General features: G+C 36.1%; 2 protein-coding genes across 2 annotated transcripts in view; one reads left to right on the forward strand and one right to left on the reverse strand.

Moving 5' to 3' along the window:
• The window catches only part of tg (thyroglobulin), a gene marked incomplete at its 5' end in the record, with an annotated part of 35390 nt that extends 13114 nt beyond the window's left edge, over positions 1-22276 (forward strand). The window contains 29 exons of the mRNA XM_081389385.1: positions 107-271; positions 617-766; positions 999-1163; positions 1980-2102; positions 2210-2325; positions 2645-2750; positions 3289-3486; positions 4092-4262; positions 4536-4622; positions 4752-4829; positions 5178-5315; positions 5419-5592; positions 8750-8861; positions 8948-9027; positions 9140-9283; positions 9439-9504; positions 9618-9752; positions 10791-10955; positions 11066-11273; positions 11423-11510; positions 11846-11984; positions 13112-13308; positions 16968-17132; positions 17227-17394; positions 17515-17702; positions 20475-20582; positions 21254-21394; positions 21664-21857; positions 21994-22276. Of these exons, the coding sequence (XP_081245511.1) occupies positions 107-271; positions 617-766; positions 999-1163; positions 1980-2102; positions 2210-2325; positions 2645-2750; positions 3289-3486; positions 4092-4262; positions 4536-4622; positions 4752-4829; positions 5178-5315; positions 5419-5592; positions 8750-8861; positions 8948-9027; positions 9140-9283; positions 9439-9504; positions 9618-9752; positions 10791-10955; positions 11066-11273; positions 11423-11510; positions 11846-11984; positions 13112-13308; positions 16968-17132; positions 17227-17394; positions 17515-17702; positions 20475-20582; positions 21254-21394; positions 21664-21857; positions 21994-22130 (4106 nt within the window). The 3' untranslated portion in view covers positions 22131-22276. The remainder of the gene's footprint in view (positions 1-106; positions 272-616; positions 767-998; positions 1164-1979; positions 2103-2209; positions 2326-2644; positions 2751-3288; positions 3487-4091; positions 4263-4535; positions 4623-4751; positions 4830-5177; positions 5316-5418; positions 5593-8749; positions 8862-8947; positions 9028-9139; positions 9284-9438; positions 9505-9617; positions 9753-10790; positions 10956-11065; positions 11274-11422; positions 11511-11845; positions 11985-13111; positions 13309-16967; positions 17133-17226; positions 17395-17514; positions 17703-20474; positions 20583-21253; positions 21395-21663; positions 21858-21993) is intronic.
• Positions 12403-16604, reverse strand: sla1b (Src like adaptor 1b). Its single transcript, XM_081389386.1, has 7 exons — positions 16320-16604; positions 15640-15739; positions 14770-14856; positions 14580-14677; positions 14234-14365; positions 14000-14123; positions 12403-13835 (listed from the first exon to the last, which is right to left on the reverse strand). Exons 1-7 carry the CDS (start codon positions 16396-16398, stop codon positions 13619-13621), a joined length of 837 nt encoding a protein of 278 aa, XP_081245512.1. The 5' UTR covers positions 16399-16604; the 3' UTR covers positions 12403-13618.
• Positions 22277-23204: the final 928 nt, after the last annotated feature.

The following is a 23204-nucleotide window of genomic DNA, read 5'->3' on the forward strand; positions in this document are numbered from 1 at the left end:
CTAATGCCAAATGTTTAATTTCACACTCACATTACTCTGAATCATTGATGTGTTTTGTTATTCCATGTACTTTTCTTTATAAATATTCCATGTTTATTTTTTCCAGATATAGCACTTAGTGAAGAGAGACTGCTAAACAGTGTGAAGGCATTAATCCGAAGTGGGTCATACCTGTCCATCTTCCTCTCTGACGGTTCTCTCGCTTTCTCTAGTCCTCCCTCATTTAGCTGCATGGCTGGCTATAAGCGGCTCCCACAATCCACTGGGTGTGGTAGGTTGGCTTCTGTACCATTTGGTCATCTTAATGACAGGCTGGCCTGTATACCATAAAAAAAAGGCTTTACTAGTGTTTCTGAATATGCTATATAGTTCTATAACTGATGCACATTTTAGCTTACGGGCATGTACGAAAATAGAAATGTGGTGTGCAAAAATGTGTAAATGTATTTGTGAAGGTTTATGTAATATTCCAAACTGCACACAACTTCTTCTCTATTATTAATCTGCCCTTCTGCATCTGTCAAACTTTCTCTTCTTTTTCCACTCTGCACCATACTTAGTCATGCTTAATCACTCTGCTTCTTGCGTGTTTGTTTTTATCCTCTCTCACGCACAGTGTTGTGTCCAGCTGGTTCATTTTCCAGTGGTGGTGTGTGTACTCCGTGTCCACGTGATACATTTCAAGAGGAAGAAGGGCAGGTCTTCTGCTCTCCCTGCCCTGCGAGAACATCCACTGTGGCCCAGGGAGCCTTCAGTGCTTCTCATTGTGAGTAAAGGCCAAAACAAATCAACCCAGCCCAAGTGCTAACTGTCACACAAATTCAAGAACAGCAGGTGTAGATTGTGAGTTATACATGACAGCTCTGTCGAAATGTAGATCATAGGTTTCAGAGGCAGAAGAGTGACCAAATAGGAATATTGATTTTTTTCACTTGTGATTTTTCATGGTTTAAAATTTTGTTTTCTATTTGTCCTCTCTCTATCTGAATACTCTCAAGGTCTTACTGAGTGCCAGCAGAGTAAACTGAGTTGTACAAATAAAGGGGATTTTCTGTCAGCCCAGGAGCACCCTGTGTCTGGCAGATGGTTGTGTGTCTCCCCACAGGGAGAGGAACTTTCTTGGACATCTTCTGATGGTCCAATGACAGTTGAAGAGTGCAAAGGTACATGCTACAGTCAGCGTTAAGGAGTAGAAATCACTAAAAATAGCAATGCTGCAACATTTTTATACAGTGTGACAGTAGTTCAGGTGTTTTTAAAGTGTAGCCAAATTATAAAGTTGGCACAGAATGAAAATGCACTATTTTTGTATTTTCTAAATGCATGTTATTGATCACATTGTGAACAATTCATCCATGCATTTGTTTCATTTTTAAAAGCCTTTTTGACTTTTGATAATTTTGATTAAAATGTCATAACTCAATTTTTCTCTCTAGTGACGTATGCTAGACATCATTTAGTCCCCAACAACTGATGGATAGAACCAAGCCTCTAATCTACTTGAATTTTCTTTATTGATAATCCATTTTACTCAGGTGTACATAATTATACGGAAGAAAATACCTATTACTAGTTCTATTTCACTGCGACTTTAAATTCCGCTATTTGTTACTATATTTTTGATTCAGTTACGTAGATGAATTTGTTTCTAATTGTTTTCGATATTTGGTGTAAATTTACCCTAACCTAAGATCTTAATAAAAAGAAGCCAGATAAATGATTGTAAAAGTAAATCAAATGACAGTGGTAGTTTTATTTTCTAAAAGATATTGCTTTCTTAAATAACTTGTTAGTAACTTGTAGTCTACCTAACTACTAGTGTAGCTAAACTTGGAGAGCTACAATTTGCTTTTCACAAGACTGGCTTCATTATTGCTTTAACAGTGCTTAAGTAGATCAGTAAATCTTTATCAGTATGAAAGCACAATATATAAATGTATTTGTGTGTGTTCAGAATATCACTCTTTGTGTGTTTGCAGTAATGGAAAAGTTTGTTGTGGTAGCTCCTTCCTCCCTGCTGCTGAAATCAGAGAGCGCTGATATACTGAGCTCTGATTCCTCAACCCAGCCAAAGGAAACACAGCTCAGGAAGTGTGTGCTTGGTGAGATACACTGTTAAATATTGCAGCTGTGCACCTGTACTTAATTATTTAGATGTGTTCTCACACTCTTCATGACTAAAGTTGATCTCATCCCTGATCTCTGATAGATTGCGCCCTGGAAGATTCATGCCAACATGTTGCTATTTTCAGTGATGAAGAGAAAACTTACTGTGAGCTGTACAGCACCAGTACAGATAATGTTGAATGCAGGACCTCTGAACAAGTATGACCAAAATGCATTCACACTTTACCCCATGTGAATTGTATGCGGTGTATTTGTTAATGATGCATATTTGTATCTTAAATTTGAAATTTTGGGTTACAGAAATGATTTTCTGTGATGTTTTTGAAAATGGTCTTACCAAAAGACCCCTAACTTTTTAATGCTATCAGACATTCATCATATTTTACGAATTATTTCCAGTGTTGTATCTGGCATTGGGTCTTTTTTGCCTTGGTGGCACTCATATCTCCTTTCCCAAAAGTGACATGATTTTTACAAAAAATGGAAGAAAAAAAAAGTATTGCGGTTTGCATTTCAGAGCAAAGGGTTTCTGGGAAATGATGGTGCTGAGACGTTCCAGACTCTCCACTGTGTTTTGAAAATAAAAGGAGATGAACCCAATCTGACAGTGCTGAGAAAGAAAGGTAAGATCATCAGCTATTGATTATATCCCCTTATGTTCTCAGTTTGGTTAGTTATTGTGAGTCACCTGGACCATGTGTTGGTTACACACTGCAGTAAAATGTGGTGATGCATCAAATGTGGGGAGAGTTTGAGTTTGTCTAAATAGAGAATTAACTATCCTAGGAGACAAAGAGCATAATATAATGAAATATAATCAACATACGATATCATAACTGAGCTGTAATCTTGGTTTGAAAGTTTTGGTTTGAAAGTAATGATTTGAACAAAGCGGTCTAGTCATCCATGGACACAAGAATAAAGAAAATTGTCATTAAAAACATTCCGCAGGCTTGTTCTGTTAACAGATACATATTTTTCCATGTGAAATAAACGACTTGATACTTTGAGACTTCTCTCAAGAACGGAGCTCCCAGTTTCTGATTATTTTTGGCAACCCACAGGCATTTAGATGCACTTGTGTTTCTTGGCCACGACTTAAAGAATCTCTCTTCTTCTTTCTTTCTCTTTTACTCTCCACCCTTCATCTTTTGACAAAAGGTCATGAATTCAGCACAGCAGGCCTGAAGAGTTTTGAGAGGCTGAGTTTCCGTAAGTCCGGTTCTGGAGTGTATCAGACGCTTGTGTTTGATGCACGTGGATCCACTCTGGCTGACGTCCATCGTTTCTGCGTCAACTCCTGCAGCCGTGAGAACTGCTGTGATGGATTCATCCTGAACCAGAATGTCCTCGATGGAGGTCAGAGACGCTCTCACTCATTAGGAGCAGATGCAGCTTCTTTCCACTATTCTAGCAGCCAAATCACTATGAGACCAAACCAAAAGGGCCAGTGGCGACACACATCTTAAACTGTTTCTTTAATACTTCCAAAAAACTTTGACAATTATATATTTTTATATTTTATATATGTATAAATGTATTTTTAAATAAAATGTTCTTTAAAAAAGATTTTAGTTATATTATTATATACAGTTGTGTACACTATTTTTTCATGATTCTTTGATGAACAGAAAGTTCAAATGAACAGCATTTATCTGAAATAGAAAGCTTTTGTAACATTATAAACATCTTTATTGTCACTTTTGATCAATTTAATGCATCCTTGTTAAATACAAATATCAATTTCTTTAATTTCTTCCCCCCCAAAAAAATTCTTACTGAGAACGGTAGTGTATAATGTTACAAACTGTTTGTATATAAAGATATTTTAAATGTATAAAAATAATCATATCAAATAATCATATCAAAGTATAATAATCCAAATAGAATCTGAATCAGAAAAGGTGAGTAAGGGTTCACATTTGTGTGTTACGTTGTTAAATGGTTTGTATCCTGTGTTGCAGGCTCTATCATGTGTGGGCTCCTGAGCTCTCCTTCAGTGCTGCAGTGCAGTGAGACAGACTGGGACGTGAGGAACGTGGCCTCCTCCAAACGCATCTGTGGTGCTGGTGTCCAATACAGCAAACAACTGAAACGTTTCACTTTCAACTTTGGCGGACAGAATTTCACCATCAGTATGAATCCCACATACACACTCCAGATTTCATAACTACAAATGTACACAAATGTTTAATTGTTGTTTAAAAATTGCACACCATGGTTCAGCTGTTATTTGACCTTTATCAACTGTTTAGTTTTTCCAGCGCTTGCTCTCTATTGCATCATTCTGCTCCACCCCATACCAATTTCATAAACTCACTAATACAATCACTTGATTGTATGCTATGTCAAGATTTATGATTTTATCAATTGATGGGCATTGTAATGAAAATGAACATTTCTTGCAGCTGATGCAGCCTTACCGGCATCCAGCAAAAATAAAACTGGTTATCAGGAAACTCTCATCAGTTTCCAACGTGTCTACATCTGGAAAGGTTTGGACATACTCTGCATGCATGAGCAGGACACCAATAAAGCATTTTAAATGCCTGTCATAAGCAAAAGTATATATTTTGATTAAATGTGCTCATGGATAGCCATAAACTTATAATTTATGTTCTCAGAGTCTGATATGAACACACGTCCTCCCTCTGCTTGCAGTGGATCAGCTGTTGTAGAGGATTCCAGAATTGTACTTTCTGGTACGAATGAGTGAAATTAAGCCAAACTTAATTTATACATACATACATACATACATACATACATACATACATACATACATACATACATACATACATACATACATACATACATACATACATACATACATACATACATACATACATACATACATACATACATACATATATATATATATATATATATATATATATATATATATATATATATATATAGATAGATAGCATTTTTGTCTTCTTGTGCTTAAAAGTACCCTTGAAACTTTGTACTTTTTAAATGGTATTAATAATATTTATTTTATTGGTATTTAATGGTGTCTAATTTCTGTTTCTATTGTATTGTCCACTTAGACTCAGTAAAGGAGGCTTTTAGTGTTCTGGAGAGTGATGATATAAAAGTCGACCTAGAGAGGAAAATGCCTAGTCAGCTTTACTGGATCTTTAAACACCAGTACACTTTCCAGGAAGCTCAGCTGTTGTGCCTAAAACGTAAGATGCAAAACGTTTGCTTACAATTATATAGTTAGTGAATGTCTGTGTAGTGCAACAATGTTTCCCTTTCTATTCTTTGAATATGGGTGATGGGTTTCAGGGTGTGAAGAAGAAGAACTGTGTCATGTGTCCGACATTCGCGATGAAGGCCCTCTGTATTTTGCGTGTGTATTGTATCCTGACACACGTGTGTGTGGGGCGTATGACAAACCTCTCAGACAGGCATGCAGTTTTGTGATGGCACAGAGTCTTCAGACTGCATATCAGAAGAAAGGTGAGTCGTTTATACACAAAATGCCATGCGTCACTGCAATGAAACCGAGACAATGAAATTTATGATACAAAAATATGATAATTTGGACACACTTTAGATTAGGGTCTAATTCTCATTTTAACTAACTATTAACTACAACGTTTGCTTCAATTAACTCTTAATTACTGGTAATTAATAGTTAGTAAGGTAGTTGTTAAGTAGGATTAAGGGATTTAGAATATGGTCAAGCAGAATAAGGCATTAATATGTGCTTTATGAGTAATAATATATGAGCCAATATCCTAGTAATATGCATGCTAAAAAGCAACTAGTTAATAGTGGGAATAGGATGCTAAACTAAAGTGTTACTGACAATTTTTATAATGCAATTCCATTACGCAGTACACCAAGTGAATTAGACTTTGTTTTCTAATTTGATTTTGTTTTCATAACCCATTATCCTCAAATAATCACGTATACACTATATATGTATATAATGCTTTCATATTTCTCAGCATTAGCTGTCGGTTTTCAGAGACTTTTCTCTGTGATTGGGTTTTGCATTACCTAATGCAAGTCTCATGACCGTGGTTTTCTGTAAAGTCTGAAGTCACCACTTTCTTTGTGACAGAGTCTTTCTGTCATTCACTTTAATTGTTTTTGGATATGATCCTAGCAACTGAACATGAAATTCCGATGATTCAGATGTTTGTATAGCTGAAGCATGAGAGAGACAGAGGGTAAAAGGGCAAAGTTGAGACACTGATGATGGATAAATAATGGCTAGTTTGAAGAGATTTGTTTGAATTGTCTGACCATGTGTATATGCAGTTTTAGTTATGCCATTTAGTTTTAGTATTATCCCACTTATTATACTGCTCCTACTTCAGATAAATAAATAAATTGACATGAAATTTTGATTTGATTTAGTTAATAATTATAAAATATAATTATTTTATGTGAGAAGAAAGAAATGCACACTGCACCGGTTAGTTTTACTTGTTTTGCTACTGTTAATGGTATTGACCTGCAATTGCAAACTGGAGCGTTATCTTAATTTTGCCTTTAAATGCAGTGCATTGTTCATTAGCCATAAAAATGAGCCATGCCTAGTTCTCATTATGCATTTTTTGAGTTAGTGGTAACAGGAATTGTCTGGATGACTAGAGAACATTTCAATGAGGTGAAGTGGCAAAACTCCACTTCACCCATGTGGCGTGCAGACAGCAGTGAGCTCATGCTGTCTGCGGTACGTGGAAGCAAACACTAACACAATCTAATATGACCTATTCTGAACCAGCAGATCTGTAAAATCTACATGCCTGACAGCTTGTGCAATTTGTACAGTTGACTATGATGACTTGGCATTTGACATCTGCTTTATACTGCTGCTGTCAAAAAAAGTGTTATCTGTACACTACATCTCAGAAAATGTAGTTTAGTGTTTCAGGACCTTTCTAAAATTCAGAGCATTCTCACTTGTCATGCTAAGTTCATGCAAAACTCACCTGAAGGTAGTTAATTTTAACTTAAATGCCTTATGACATTACATCTTGTTGCAATTTTGTCAATTTCTAATAGTTTTAATGCTAGACATATGCTAGTGTGCTCCTAAACATTGACAACTTTTAGCCGATATAATAATTTAATATTTAATAGAATACTGAGCTTGTAATGTGATGTCATAGGGACCTAAAATGTGCGCTAGTCTAACCATTTATGATATTATCATTATGTACATAACACACATTATGTACAATTGAATTTTGAAATTCAACACCATTCTTTAAATGGTGATAAATTCATCTTTATTTCAACATCTGCTCCATTCTACACCATTTCCCGTTTGTACTGTTCCTCAAGGTGTCAGAATTAGTTTCCTTTTAAAGAAAAGCACATGGGGGAGACTGTCTAACTGTGGTTATGCATGATGTTCACTGTTAGCCTTTTGATTAGAAATGGAAAAGAAGTGTTACGTAAGAATTGTTAAAGTGAGTGAGTGACTACACAGTAATGTGGTTATTCTGGATGTCTGTCTAAACTGCAGAACAGCTCTAGGATTTAAACCAAGTTATTTATTTTAACAGAAGTGGACAGATGGAGTGTCTCTCAGATTACCTTAGTCATTCATTCCTCTGCATAGCAAAGACTTAGCTTTTTAGCTTTCCTTGGACTAGCTAGGTGGACTATATAGATATTTTGGTCTGTTTTTTTTTTTTTTTTTTAGAACAAGCCTCTGTCTGTGTTTGGAGAGATGATTATATGGGAATAATAATAAAAAAGAAAAAAATGTTATAAAAACTTATATAGAACCAATAAATTATCGGATTCTTTAATGAATAGTATTCATTTGAAATATAAATCTTGGTAACACTTTATTTTAAGGTAACGTAGTTACATGTTACTGCTTTTACTTATTTATAGTAATAACAGTAAATAATGCATAATTATAAGCAACTAACCCTAAACAAAACCCTAACTGTAACTCTATAGTAAGTGCATGTTATTAATATTACTCAGTAGTTAAGTACAATGTAACTACGTCACCTTAAAATAAAGTGTAAACAAAATCTTTTGTAACATTGTAAATGTCTTTACTGTCACTTTTGATCAATTTAATGTGTCCTTGCTGAAAAAAAGTATACATTTCTTTCAAAAAATCAAATAAAAAATCATACTGATAGTCAACTTTTGAATGGTAGTGTAAGTGTTAAGTATCTTTAAAATGCCAAAACAGGATTTGATAGTCCTATTATGCGTTCCTGGAACACAAGTGCTGTGATTTTCAGTCATAATAGGGGATCACAGGGGATTGAATGTTTCATGGCCTATAAAGTAATCCACAACAAAAAGGTGTGATCATAAACTCTTAACATGTGGGCCATCTGCTGATGATGTTTAAGGGTGGAAAATAATGCTGCCTAGGTGGAAATCTGCCGTAAAGGGTTTTCTCAATGCTGTAAAAGAGATTTTCCAGTTTTTTTGAGCCAGCGTTTTATCTTAGCTTGTACTGAGGGAATCAAAGAACCTCTCATAATTAAACAGTTTATTTTTTATTTTTTGTATAAATGGTTCACTGTTTGGACCATTAAATTTGTATTTTATTTTACCAACTGATACACCAAAGTGCTTTTTTTCAAGATAGGTAATGTGCTCATCACTTTCTTTTTTTGTGCAGTTTCTCTGACTGGAAGTGTGAAGAGCTTCTACAGCCGTGTTCCTTTTAAGAAGATGGTGTCTTACTCTGTACGCAGTCGAGTCAGTGTGTCCAGTAAATCTATCCCAGAAGGGTGAGAGGAAAGCCAAAAAATTTGTGTTTCCATCGCAGTTTATTTGTTTCCCCTCATGAATAATGCTGTTTGAATTCCTTGAGCAGGTTCTTTGAGTGTGAGAGGCGGTGTGATAAAGATCCATGCTGTCGTGGCATAGGATATGTCCAAGATTCAGGTGTACCTGGTATGAAAGAACTTTTACATTCAGATGAATTATTTTGCTTAAAACATATGTGATATGTCTAATCTGAGGAATGAAACCACTCACAGTTGGCCCCTGTTTTTCCTTTGAACAGGATCAGATGTGTTGTGTCTAACGCTAAACAGTCTGGGTATCCAGACGTGTGGAGAGAACGACAGCACTAACTGGAGAATTCAGGACTGCTCCCCATCCAAAGTGCAGACTGAAGTCTATCCCTTCGGCTGGTATGAAAAGCCAGGTATGTCTGAAATCCAAGTGCCTTTTTAAACCGAGAAACTTAAACTCTGTGATTTTCAATCAATTGAGAATTCCCAGTATGCGATTGCGAGTTGTGGAAGTGAATGAATTAATGAAAAGATTTTACATACAAACATCAGCTTTGTATGTCTCTAGTGAACCAATGGACAAAGAATCCCAGTTTGTGTCCACCATTTAGTCTCCGTTCTCCCATAAAGAATGGTAAGAGACTCGTTAATGAACAATTCATGGTTGGTTTCTATTAATTTAATATAATTTAGTATTAATTTATTTTATTTCCACACATAACATTGTGATCTTATATTGCAAATCAGTTGATTTGAAGAACTGGAAGCAGTTGGATGGCGCCTCTGTGCAGGTGGATTCGTCTGTTTCTGCTTTTGACATTGTCCACATAAGCAGAGACATTGCTGAGGACCTGGATCAAGTCAGAGACTGGTGTCTTTCTGGTAAGGTCTATCTATCTGCCTTTTTTTTTGTTTTTGTTTTTCATAATTTTTACGTATTTGAATGTGATAGAGCCACATATTACATGTTGAACACATGTAGAAGTTTACTTTTGATCTGAACAAACATTTTATCTCTTTTACTGTCCAAGGTTGCATTTATTTGATCAAAAATAGCAGTAACATTGTGAAATATTAATCTAATATAAAATAAATATTATTTATTTTAATATTTTTTTTCAAATGTATTTTATTCCTGTGCTGGGAAAGCTGAATTTTCAGCATCATTACTCCAGCCTTTATCAGTAACACATGATCCTTCAGAAATCATTTGAATATGCTGAATTTTTGCTCATGAAATTGCTTATTATTGTCAATGTAAAAAACAATTGCTTAATATGTTTGTGAAAATCATGACTTTTTTCAGGGTTATTTGATAAATATAAATTTCAAATGAACAGCATTTATTTAAAATAGAAATCTCTTGTAACCATACCAATGTTTTTACTCTCATATTTGACTTATTTAGTGCATCCTCGCTAAATATAAGTATTCATTTCTTAAAAAAAAAAAGAAGAACTTACTTGAACAGTAGTATGTTATAATTTAATAATATTAATAAAACACAATAAATTACTCATTTATTATTTTCATTTAATTATTAATAATCACAATTATATAACAATTGATGAATATGTATTTTTTGGTCACACTTTAGATTAGGGTTTCTCACTATTAACGAACTATTAACTATGACTTTTGCCTCAGTAATCTCCTAATTACTGCTTATTAATTGTAAAGTAGTTGTTATGTTTAGGTATTGGGATTTAGAATATGGTCACAAAGAATAAGGTAATAATATGTATTTTATGAGTACTAATCAACAGCCAATATCCTAGTAGTATGCATGCAAATAATAAGCAACTAGTTAATAGTGAGAATTGGACCCTAAACTAAAGTATTGCTGTTTTTATTTATTTTTTATTTAGAATACAGATACATGTGGATGTACTTGTGTGCTCAACTTTCTTGTCTTTGTAGCTTGTGAGGAAAGTGAGTCCTGTTCATCCGTGTCTATCGATAGCAGAGAGTCAGCCATGAGATGTGTGATGTATCCAGACACACACACCTGCCTTCCTACAACCAGCGGCCAGCGCTGCTTACTAGTTACCAAAGAGCCTGCTCAATCTGTTTATATCAGGACAGGTGACACCTTAAAACAAAACATTCTTCTATTCACTCAAGTCTCAATCAGTTCAGAGTGTTTCGGATCTCTTTCATCTAAACAACAGAGATGTTTAAACATTTCTTTATAGGTTTACAGCCAGATTTGACTTCTGTTTTCATCCTTGATCACGGCACACTACTCGGAGAGAGTGAGGTGAAACCGATAACTGGCTTAGATAGCAAGCGTGTGACCTACTTCCTGGGTGTTCCTTATGCTCGTCCACCAATCGGAGAGCTTCGTTTCAGCCCTCCACAGCCAGCTGACTGGACCGGTACCTGGAATGCCACGTTTTCCCGGTGCGTGGACAACATTGATTGCAGATTGTGAGAGTATAAATGTATGTTCTCATACATTTATACCCTCAAATTGACCGGTTGCCTTTCTGCAGAATTAATAGTCACTTTTCTGGAAAGAGATTTGATTTGTTTGATCAAAACTGTTTTAGATCCAGTTGTCTTCAGCCTGGTGACCCCGCTGACTCCACCTCCAGTGAAGACTGTCTTTATCTCAATGTGTTTGTTGCTAGTAGTGTGGTAAGACCCCCATGACATACTCAAGATCTCAAACATGCATAAGTACATAAACGTAATCAATAATCAAAAGTTTGAGGCCGGTAAGATTTAAAAAAAATGTTTTTGAAAGAAGTTATGTATGCATTATGTATTTAATTTACACCACACTGACAGACGGCAACAGGCACTTTTTCCGGGTTTTGTCAGGCCATCAAAATAAAGTGTAACTGACCTCACTGTTTGTCATGAACTTTTACGTCTGTTAATACTGTTTTCATAAACCACGCCATCCGCTGACTGTGGTGTGGATACAACTATTGGCAATTAATAGTACAACATTTTCTGTTTTGTCACAGAGAAAGAATGCGCCGGTTCTGGTGTTCTTCCACAACTCTGGATCGGGTCTCTTAGATGGTTCTTACCTCGCTGCTGTTGGCAACATAATTGTAGTGACAGCCAGTTTCAGAGTGGCCGCTTTCGGATTCCTCAGTGCAGGTACGAACACGCATATTATTATACACAAATGTGTTCATATTGAAAATATCCCAAGACTTTAGCCAGCCCCACAAATTGAACTATTTGTATATATTTTTACCTGTGACGGCAAAGCGGAATTTTCACCATCATTACTCCAGTCTTCAATGTCACATGATCCTTCAGAAATCATTCTAATATGCTGATTTGGTGCCCAAGAAACATTTCTTAATATTATCATTGCTGAAAACAGTTGAGCTACTTCATATTTTTGTTGAAACCGTGATGCATTTTTTCAGGATTCTTTGATTAATAGAAAGTTCTAGAGAACAGCATTTATTTGAAATAGAATTATCTTGTAACGATGTAAGAGTCCTGTCACTTTTGATCAAATTAATGGATCCTTGAATAAATTTTGGTCAAAAAAAAAACCAAAACCTTACAACAAACATATTTTTATTTGCTTTTTTTATTGTCATGCAACAAAAAATAGAAAGGCTTACTTGGCACTTTATGCTGAAAAGTCCTGAAAATGTTTTAAGGAATGAATCTCAGTGTTATGGAGACAGTTTAATGTATATCCTACACTGGAATTAAACCATGCCCTGGAAGCTCTGTTAGGTTAGAACAGAATGACGTATTGCACAAATGGGATCATTTCTTCCATATAATGGAATTCCAAAAAAAATAGAATGGAATATGGTTATGGAATATAGTTGCGTAAGGTCCATGTGAGAAGTTCCATTCCACACAGTGGTTGTGAAAATATTCAGATTCTTTTCCCCTTTGCCAACGTTGGTTGAGTAAGTTTGAAAAGGGGGCCTAACTGGTGCCTTTGAGTAGTCTGCCAGGATGAGCTTTCACTGTCCAGCCAAAAACAACACAGTGAAAGCTGTGCAGAAGCCTGATTGGCTTCCTTGAGTTTCCCAGCTAAACCCTTGTGGAGCTTTGAAGATTTGAGTAAACATTTAAAAAATGATTATTATTATTTTTGTTGTCTCTATAATGAATGGACACTCAAATGCTGATTATAGTGCGAAGGTAATTTCTCAGTAATCTACTGCAAATCTTCTGGAGTGATAGTGTGGAAAATACATTTGGAGATCCAGAATGTGCCTCATGAATTGAAGTCTGTTCACTCTGTATAGGTTCCAGTGCTCTGGCGGGGAATTATGGGTTGCAAGACCAGGCAGCTGCTCTGGGTTGGGTTCAGAAAAACATTGCTCTGTTTGGAGGAGACCCCACTAAAGTCACAATAGGGGCAGAGAGAAACGGAGCCGACATTGCGAGCCTTCATCTCACCTCGCCATCAGCTTCATCACCCTTCCGCCGAGCTTTACTAATGGTAAGAACAGAACTCTGAGGTCCCACTGCCGGTTATATAACACTACTGTTTTGTGTAACAAGACTAATGTCTGAGGTTACATTTACAGTAAAATCTATCTACTCCAGTCCAAAAATAATGAATCATGGTTACACAAGCATCTTAAAACACTCATTCGTAATCCTAAACTTGAATAATAAACATGTTTAAGAAAATATTTGAAGTATTCCAAATGTTTCTCTGACAAAAATTCAGTCCCTTTAGTATTCACAAACAACAGTGCCTTTAGATATCAGCTTTTGAGCACTTCAAATGAATTAGCTGTGATCTGTCAATGCACCTCCTCATAGTTGTCCTCCACAGTGGCCAAATTCTCAAGCTGGTGGTTCGGCAGTGTGTAGACAGACCTCCACCTCTTCTTCTTCAAACTAAATTTCTTTCTCTCTGGCTTTTCCTGCTCTCCCAGCAAAGACAGGTAGGAAGAGACACTGTTCTGAACCCCATAGCTGACCGCAGAAGGGCTTGTACTCTGTGGGATGAGCTCGGTGCTGAGAGAAAGTGTATCATTATTAAAGATTTTGTCTGAAAAGGTTTACAGTATTTTAAATTATTCCATGTTTATGTGAAAGTTCAAACACTGATTAGGTGAATCTCAGTGTTGAACTAGCCCTTTAAGAAACAACATTTGAGCGGCTTTTACTGATTTTCTTACCTGTTCACTGCTCTCCAGTCAAAGGATAATTTACTCCTAGTCGATTTCATGCGCTCACTCAGGTGTGTTTCACAGACGGCTAAGCACGGGCCAGTAAGAACACAGCACAGGCCGTCTGCTATATCTAAACAAGAGCAAGAGGGGAAAATCTGCATCAAACAGATGACCATCTTTTACACTAAAACAGCACAAATGACTATTGTTTTTTGTTTTTTTATGTATTACATGAGTTACCAGAGTAGTGGTTGACCAGATCTTCCAGACACTGAAACGTGAGGCGTGGAGAGATGAAGTACCAGTTGTTTGGCATTCGAACTATCCGATAATGCTTAATAGTTCTGTGGCGCACAGATAAGCTGTACATACCTACAAAAATACAAGTAATATGATTGTAACATCAAACATATACACCAAAAACATTATTTAGTAGATCATTTTGGATTAATCTATTTATAAAACTCTTTCTGTCAGACAGTTTCTTCCTGTTTAGTGGGCAGTTCTTGTAAAAAATAAGCTTCAATAGGGAGCAGACCTTATGCTGTCTGGCTGTTTAATGTTCGTTTTAAAGTTGTATTGTGACCTTTTGTGCTCTCTCTAATCATGAACGACCCCACTCGGTTCCCTGGGAGTCGAAGCAGTTCCTCAGCTTTTGGTCTGGTCACACTTTCAAACAGCCAGCTGAGACAATCGAGAATGTTTCCATTAGCACTTAAACAGTTAGCGTAGGCAAACTGACAATTAGCTTGTTTATTTTGCAATTCAGAACCTACCCATGATAGACTTTTGTGGCATGACAGTGCGGTATATAGTTCACTTCCTTCGTTTTGACTGAGTAGACCTTCCACCAATACCCTTCCCTGAAAGAAAGTGAGGTGGACAGTTATGCTGTTTATAATTATCAGAAAAAAAAAAAGAAGTGAAAAACAAGTTTTATGTGTGATAAACAGCGGAAGCTAATGTTAATGCTAACACTGGCTGCAGGGTTGTGGTCAGTTGTGCATTCACACATTGAGCCCAGCAACTGGCAAACATTGCTGTAAATACAGTTGAATACAAACACTCCTAAACCTAAAAGTTTACACACATTGTCTCTAGAAAATATTCCTAAACACTACTATTAAAATGTTTGGTGTCAGTGATATATTAATACTTTTTTTCTGCAAGGAAGCATTAAATTGATCGAAACTGACAATAAAGTCGCACCAATTTAAATAAATTCTGTTCTTTTAAACTTTCTAATCATCAAATAATCTGTTTGTACGAACTGTTTTCAACATTGATGATAAGAAATGTTTCTTGAGCACCAAATCAGCATATTAGAATGATTTTTAGAATAGCTGTTAAAATTTAGCTTTGCCATCCCAGGTATAAATTACATAGAAAACAGCTATTTTAAATTGTTATAATATTTCATAATATTACTGTTTTTACTGTATTTTTAATCTAATAAATGCAGCCTTGGTCAGCATATGAGACTTCTTTCCAAAAAAATTTAAAAATCTTACCAAACCCAAACTTTTGAATGGCTGTATATGTGCTTGCCTGTGTAATAATAATCTTGTAAAATATGTAAAAAGTCAGATTTTACTTTTAGCATACACGCTAAAGCTCTTGTAGAAACATGAAATGCTAATGCTTACTCAGACACTATTTTCAGCCAATCTCCCATTTGAAATATGGGCTCACAGATGTCCGGAGGAGGGTAGTTATCCAGCACTACTGCAGTGTCATTCTCATGCACTGTAAAATAGAAAATACTACATCTGTATCTTGGCAAAAAGGATTTTAATAATGTTTATGTATGCTACTTGATGTTTTCTTATATCAAGGAAACATCAAGTAGCTAAGTAATTAGCTTATGAACTCCATTAGCCTTTAAGCTAACTTTTTAGCTTGATCATTTATTAAGTCAAGACTGACTGACTGACTGACTGACCAAAAAAACAAACGTCTGATTTTATCACCATTTGGTCATGAGTATGTTACCTGATAATTCTGCACATTTGTGTCTAATCTTAGCGACTTTATTTTTTTTTTATGTCATACACATCTGTTTTGAAGCTTCATTTGTTTTTGAAAAGAGAAGTTCAGTTTAGTCTTTTGAATATTATTTCAGATCAAGGACAGACCACAGCTTATGCTGCACATTCTGCTCAGAAAGAGAACCGATATCTGTATGTTTTAATACAGTTTGAGTCTCTTCACACACCACAACATCTGCAAATGATCGAAACGATGTGGCATCTGCCTACAATAACTAGAAACATCACTTGAAACCACTCATACATTGTCACTCAAACAGTGCTCAGCATTTTCGTACCTCTCGTTGGAAAGTCTTCATTAGTATTAGTTTGTCTGAAATCCTCTGGGGTTCTTTGGCTTGCCTGAGCGCCTCCCATTGTCAATCTCTCACTAGTATTCCTACAGATTTATCACATCTGATCAGCCATCAGATGTCAGTCCAGACTGAGACAATCTCCTGTTCTGAGCAAAGAGATTCTGCTATTCTTCTGTTGTGCAACTTCCCACTGATAAGACTTTAAGGGCATGGCTCGAGTAAACGGGGAAACTGTTTCTCACCACACTTTCCACTTCACATTTAAGCAAAAATAGGAAGTGCTGAAATGAAATGCTTTATAATCACATGCAAATTCTTTCAAATATGTACTATGTATGCAGCTTCTGGTAAATATGTATAAATAGCTGTGGTATGCAAAGAAACTTCATCATGGTTTCATGATTTTCTGTTTTGAGAAGTTTTTTTATGATCTGAACCATAATGCATTAATATAGAATGTGCTTTGATGTGGCCTGATTCTTTCTCAGTTCTCAAACGGAGCAGTATTACAAAAAAACCATAATAAACGAAGTCTAGATGAAAATAATTCATCATGGTTGTTAACTAAAGATCCAGATACCTTTTTAGTGGTCTCATGCGATGCTAAACCATGCTGTTGTATGCTTGCAGGGTGGATCTGTGTTTTCGCCTGCTGTTGTAATGAGTACATCTAAAGCTCAGGCGCAAACTGCATCTCTGGCTAGAGAACTTGGTTGCTCAGCAGCTGATACTACACAGATACTGACTTGTTTGAGGAGCAAACCGGCTCAGAGCATTAATGCTGCCCAGACCAAGGTACAATGGGTCACCTTTGTGAAGAAAAAGCACAAAAAAGTCTAAAAGCGATCATTGTCTTTGTTTAACATTCTCTTGGTGTGTTTGTGTGTAGTTGTTGGCTGTGAGTGGTCCCCTGCAGGCCTGGTCACCAGTGGTTGATGGAACTGTAGTTCGGGAAAAACCTTCTGTGGTCCTTCGTTCCGGACGCTTCCACAGAGTTGAATTACTTCTGGGCTCATCAGTTGAAGACGGCCTCATCAGCAGAGCCAAGAACATCAAGGTCAGGACACAGATATATCAGAATGAAAGCGTTATTCAGAATATTCATTAGTAGGGTGTCATTAATAGAATACTGTGACGTTTTCTTATTGACACTTTTCTGTTTCATTAATTTGAGAAGAATTTTGAGCAGCTTCAGGGAAGGGCTGACAGTAAGACAGCGTTTTACGCGGCCCTGTCTAACTCTCTGGGTGGAGATGATGCTAATGCTTTCGTGAAGGAGGCAGCGACCTGGTTCTACTCTTTGCAGCACTCCCCCACACCCTCAGGGTACAATGTGTTCTCTCGTGCTCTGGAAAACGCTACGAGGTAAGAGGTCAAAGGTCTTACAGAACAGAAGTATATTTTCTTGTCATTATAAGACTGTTGCAGAGAAAACGTGCCAAAGTTACACTACCATTCAAAAGTTTATGGCCATTAAGATTTTTTTTAATTACTGGTAATACTTTTCAGTGAGGACACATTAAACCTATTTTATCAAAAGTGGCGTTAAAAACATTTATAATATTACAAAAGATTTCCATTTCAAATAAATGCTGTTCTTTTGAACTTTCTATTCATCAAATAATTCTGAAATGTTTATATATATATATATATATATATATATATACACATTATATATGTGTGTGTATTACTATACAAAATTGTTATAATGTTGTTAAGAAATGTTTCTGGAGCAGCAAACCAACATATTAGAATGATTTCTGAAGGATCATGTGACACTGAAGACTGGAGTAATGATGCTGAAAATTCAGCTTTGTCATCACTGGTATAAATTACATTTTAAAATATATTAAACTAGAAAACAGTTATTCTAAATTGACCAAATAAATGCAGCCTTTGAGAGCATAATAGACTTCTTTCACAATCATTAAAATATCATACCAATAAAAAAGAGTTTTAATTGATTTCAAAAGCCCATGATCATCTTTTTGTTTGTAAAGCTTTGAATGCTAGTTGCAAACTTTTTAGTCAGATGCCAAAGTGAACAATAGCAAATCTCAATGTGTTCATAGCTGCTCTTCTAGTATGTTTGTTCAGATCCTTGAAAAACAAAAATATGTTAAGTGGTCTGGAATGCAGAGGAATCCAGAGCCTTAGGTTAGGACCCTGCGCTTAACCTGTGGTTGTCTTACATTCACTGTGGGTGGGTAGGCTGTAGTGCTTGTGGCAAAGAGGAAGGAAATGGTATATCTGGGTTTCGACTGAAAAATACTTGAGTTTAAAACAGTCCTAATAGAAGCTTTCACTCATCACTGATCTGAAAACAATTTCATTGCACTTAAAATGAAATGGAGACATATACTGGATGGAGACAGCTAATTTTAGAACAGGAAGATTATGCATATACCGAAAAACAATACTGCAAAAATAGTCTATGGCACTTTTAATTATGCTTTACTGACAATTTGATGACTTTTAAAGTAATCAAGTGTAGCATTAGTTCTGGCAGGTCAAGTTAGTCAAGCTCGCATCAGCTGACTCTCAGCTGATCCATGTCTACCTTTAGGAATATGGGCAGGTAATTCTTGCCAGAACAGATATATAATAGTGGTCCTGACAGAAATATGTTTATCTACCTTAAAGGAGAACTCCGGTCAATTTTAACATTGAGCTCATTTTTTTGTACATTTGGAGTGCTGTCAATACAGAGAACAACGACAAAAATCGGTGTTGCCTACACCGAGTTATTCTATTTTTAAAATTTGCACCCTGTTGACTTCAATGGGGCAAGTTTTAAACCTGCTTTTAGCCTCTTAACATCCTTGATGTGTCATTACAAGTGCACAGAAAATGTGAGTGATTCCTTCAGAGTGAACACGAGTGAATCTGACTGCAGTAGATGTGAAAGATATGTATAAAAATGATGTTATTTAAGCCAGCGCAAATACCTGTGTTTACATCCTGTTTTCGGTTGAAGTCCAAAGTAGTCGATTGCCGAGTTCACGCGCATAGGTTTAGTTACCTATGATCACGTGCGTGAACTCGGCAATCGACGGACTTCAACCGAAAACAGGATGTAAACACAGGTATTTGCGCTGGCTTAAATAACATCATTTTATACATATCTTTCACATCTACTGCAGTCAGATTCACTCTTGTTCACTCTGAAGGAATCACTCACATTAGCTGTGCACTTGTAATGACACATCAAGGATGTTAAGAGGCTAAAAGCAGGTTTAGTACTTGCCCCATTGAAGTCAACAGGGTGCAAATTTTTAAAATAGAATAACTCGGTGTAGGCAACACCGATTTTTGTCGTTGTTCTCTGTATTGACAGCACTCCAAATGTACAAAAAAATGATCTCAATGTTAAAATTGACCAGAGTTCTCCTTTAATATAGGTTATGGCAGAAATGACCCAGCTCAGATACAACCATCTTGAGCTCAGTTTCTGTCAAACATTATTATATTATTCTGAAGAGGAGAGAATTTACTCAAGTGTGTCTGGAAAATTCAGCAGACAATAGTCCATTTAACCAAAAGCTCTTTCTTTTTCTTTTGATTTATTGTTGTTTGTGATTACCAGATCTCCAAACACTGCATTGTTCACTGTTGGAATCATAGCCAAAATCTTTTATGTTGAGTAAAATTAAATGTCTGCTAGAATGAAGTTAAAATATTAAAATAAAAAAAAGATTAGCTAATCTCTGAAGGGCAATTTCACATTTTTCTTTCCACTTCTACGTCCTGAAATTCCTGTTCTTTCTCTGAATTGTCTGTAGCTCAGTAGTTCAGAAAGAGGATAAGCTAGCTGCCCACATAATCACTAGTGTCAGATATAGTACAGACCAAACCTGACCAACACATGTGACACACCCCTCTGACCTGCAGCACATAAAGGCACCGCAGCATAGCAACACAAACAGAAAAGGACTTTTTACAACTTAAACAGAACTTATAGAACCTGATAAAACCAAGTCTACATCCAGCTTCATTTCCTGTTGTTGCGATACTGCCCGATGTGTAAGAGTGGTAAAAAAGTGGCTCCTGTGTTGTTATGAAAATCCTAAGATGCAGATTTAGCCGCCTGTCCCTTGCTATGCATGCCATCCATATCATGGCCCTTTATTTCTACAGAGACCTCTTTATCATCTGTCCAGCTGTGGACATGGCTGAATTCTGGGCAGCAAACACACGGTCCAGTGTTCACATGTACCACCTACCTGAGGACACTGCCTACAACAGGTGCCTCTCATTCCACACACATAATGTCCTACTTACTTCACTGCACATGACTTGGTTCCATTCAAAATAACATCTATCAGATCCAAAAAGAATCTCTGTGCATCCTAAACAGAGTTTGTACAGATACTGTAAAATGAATTTCAAGGACTTTTCAAGCACTTCTTTTTTGGTTTTCAATGACTACAATGAGAGATTTCACTTATCAAACCATATCTTTATTATCTTTCAAATTCTAAAAAAGGTAAATAGAAAAATAATTAAAAACAAAATGGTACAAATAAAGTGCAGCACATGCAATGGCTGTGGTAACTTTAACCATTAAAATGATACTATGACAAAGATATCGCTTTCCTTATTCAAACTGATTTTTTTCTCCCTTGAATATATGATTGACATGAAGAATGAAAGCTGTGTCATATACTTGAATAAATATATGAGCAATATCACGCTCATAGCCATGTGAAATGGCTCTATATCAATATCAGACGGGTGAGAAAAGATAGTTTTATCAATAAAATTAAAATCTATTTTCAAATATAGCCTTTTGTCTTCCAGTAATTCAAGCACTTTTCAAGTACCTTTTCAGAAATATGGCTGTTTTTAAAGGTTTTCCAAGACTTAAATTTCAAAAACTTGAAGAACCTTGAATGAACCCTATATTTTTGTCACAGTGTTGATCTGTCAGCTCCAATGGATGTGCAGTTCCTCTTTGGAGTTCCTCTTGCCTCAGAAAAACAAGACCTCTTCAGCTCAAAAGAGAGAATGCTTACGCTGCAAGTCATGAACTACATGACAAACTTCATAAAGTCTGGGTATTTATCAACCATTTTTATATATATTTTAAAGTTGTGATGTAACAAAGGTACCGACAGATCTTTTCTTCAGATCTGAGTGAAACGAATTATCGAAAAACATCAGTTGTTGATTGGATGGAAGCAGATCTGATCAAATGAAACCTGCATGAATGAGTTGTTCACAATAAGATCAATAGCATGCATTTAGAAAAAAGGGTGAATTTTCATTTCATGCCGACTGTAATGATTTTGCACTGGTCTGTTCATCTCTCCTCTGCTCTTCACAGAAACCCCAACCTGCCTCTTGCAACATCTAGGACGTCATTCAGTAAGCTCTTGCCCCCATGGCCTCAGTTCATGCCTCACCCGGGTGGACGTGGCTATAAAGAGCTGTCCTTTACGCTCAGTAACCGCAAGAACCTCCAGAGCCCTCAGTGTTCCTTCTGGTCTCAATATGTGCTGGCTCTGATCTCCTCAACCGGTTAGTACTGCTCTACACATCCATATAAACTCCTGGTGGTCTTTAAATGTAGAGATTGGAATATTACAGTTTTTTTTGTTTGTTTTTTTGACCAGTCATAAATGCTGATTTTGTGCACTTGTAAACCTTTTACCAGCCAAATTATCCTGTGGGACTTCAGTGGGAGATACTGGAGGAATTCAAACTCCAACCCAAGAGCCCAAGTCACTCCCAGATACCAGCTTCTTTCTGACTCCAAGCAAACCTAAATCTGAGAAAGATGCTTACAGTTAGTCTCACAATTTAGATTTACTTGTAATCGCTTGTTCCAGAACCAATTCAGGCTTAGCACTCTGTTATTTTGGTATTTCTGTTGATGTAAATCATTATGAGTATGAATCAATGAACATTCATAGTAGAACTTAAGCAATAAACTGTATTGAAAACACTTATGATTTATTCTTCAATGTTCACATTTTACAACACTATACAATACAACTTTGTCAACCAAGGCTGCAAAATTTTTTTTGACCACACCAGCATTATAAAACATATCATGCAACAGATGTATTATAAACGGCATGCCACATATAGAGATAAATCATATTATTTTGATTAATATATTCAATCTGCAGTGTGTGTGTGTGTGTGTGTGTGTGAAAATGATACATAAATAAAGAGCATTAGATTATCTTCATTAATAATTAATGAGGTGATTTAACATTAAAATGAAGACATCATTCAGTCACATGGAATAAGGACTGACCAAAGTGCCAGGAGAATATATGAGTAATCCTGACCGTTTCACTTTCTGCAAGTTTCCAGATGCTGCCACAGGCTCGTGTGCCTCTGACTGAGGGCTATTCTGAGATACTAATTATCACTTTATTCCTGGAGATTATAAGAAGCCTTTCCTCTTTGTCTAGACTATTCTACTCTGGCTGTCTGGACACTTTTGATTACGTTCAGTACACCCATATGAATGAAGTCAAGGTTAGGGCAGTTTCTCAGAATGTGGTATATTTAGTATATTTTCCACATGAACTATGAATCAAAGTTGCATGTTTAAGGGCTGAAATATTAAAGTTATGTTTTTTTTTTTTTAGTCTGTGGTGTAGGAGATTAGTTTAGAATTTTTACTGTTCTTCTGTTTAGTGCATCAGTGGCAGGCTGCCCAGCAGTCGATTTTTAATTTGTAAATAGTGGAAACCTCAGCAGTAGTGCTCAATCTTTAAAATGTAGCTATGCATTTTTCCCAGCAAACAATGCACTTAAAACAACATTTATTTATTTGAATGAGTTACAGTTCCCTTTTTAATATTTCATGAAATATAACAGAAAAAAAAGTCAAATTATTTGATTTTTTTA

The sequence above is a fragment of the Scardinius erythrophthalmus genome (genome assembly GCF_964197995.2).
Source record: "Scardinius erythrophthalmus genome assembly, chromosome: 16".
NCBI lineage: Eukaryota > Metazoa > Chordata > Actinopteri > Cypriniformes > Leuciscidae > Scardinius > Scardinius erythrophthalmus.

What these genes read in the sequence shown, in the direction of transcription:
- sla1b (XM_081389386.1), bottom strand. Translation starts at nt 16,398, where the DNA reads ATGGGAGGCGCTCAGGCAAGCCAAAGAACCCCAGAGGATTTCAGACAA. An exon ending in TGGCTGAAAATAGTGTCTGA is followed by an intron (nt 14,857 to 15,639) that starts GTAAGCATTAGC and finishes ACTTTCTTTCAG; the next exon opens with GGAAGGGTATTGGTGGAAGG. An exon ending in GACTGGAGAGCAGTGAACAG is followed by an intron (nt 13,836 to 13,999) that starts GTAAGAAAATCA and finishes ACTTTCTCTCAG; the next exon opens with CACCGAGCTCATCCCACAGA.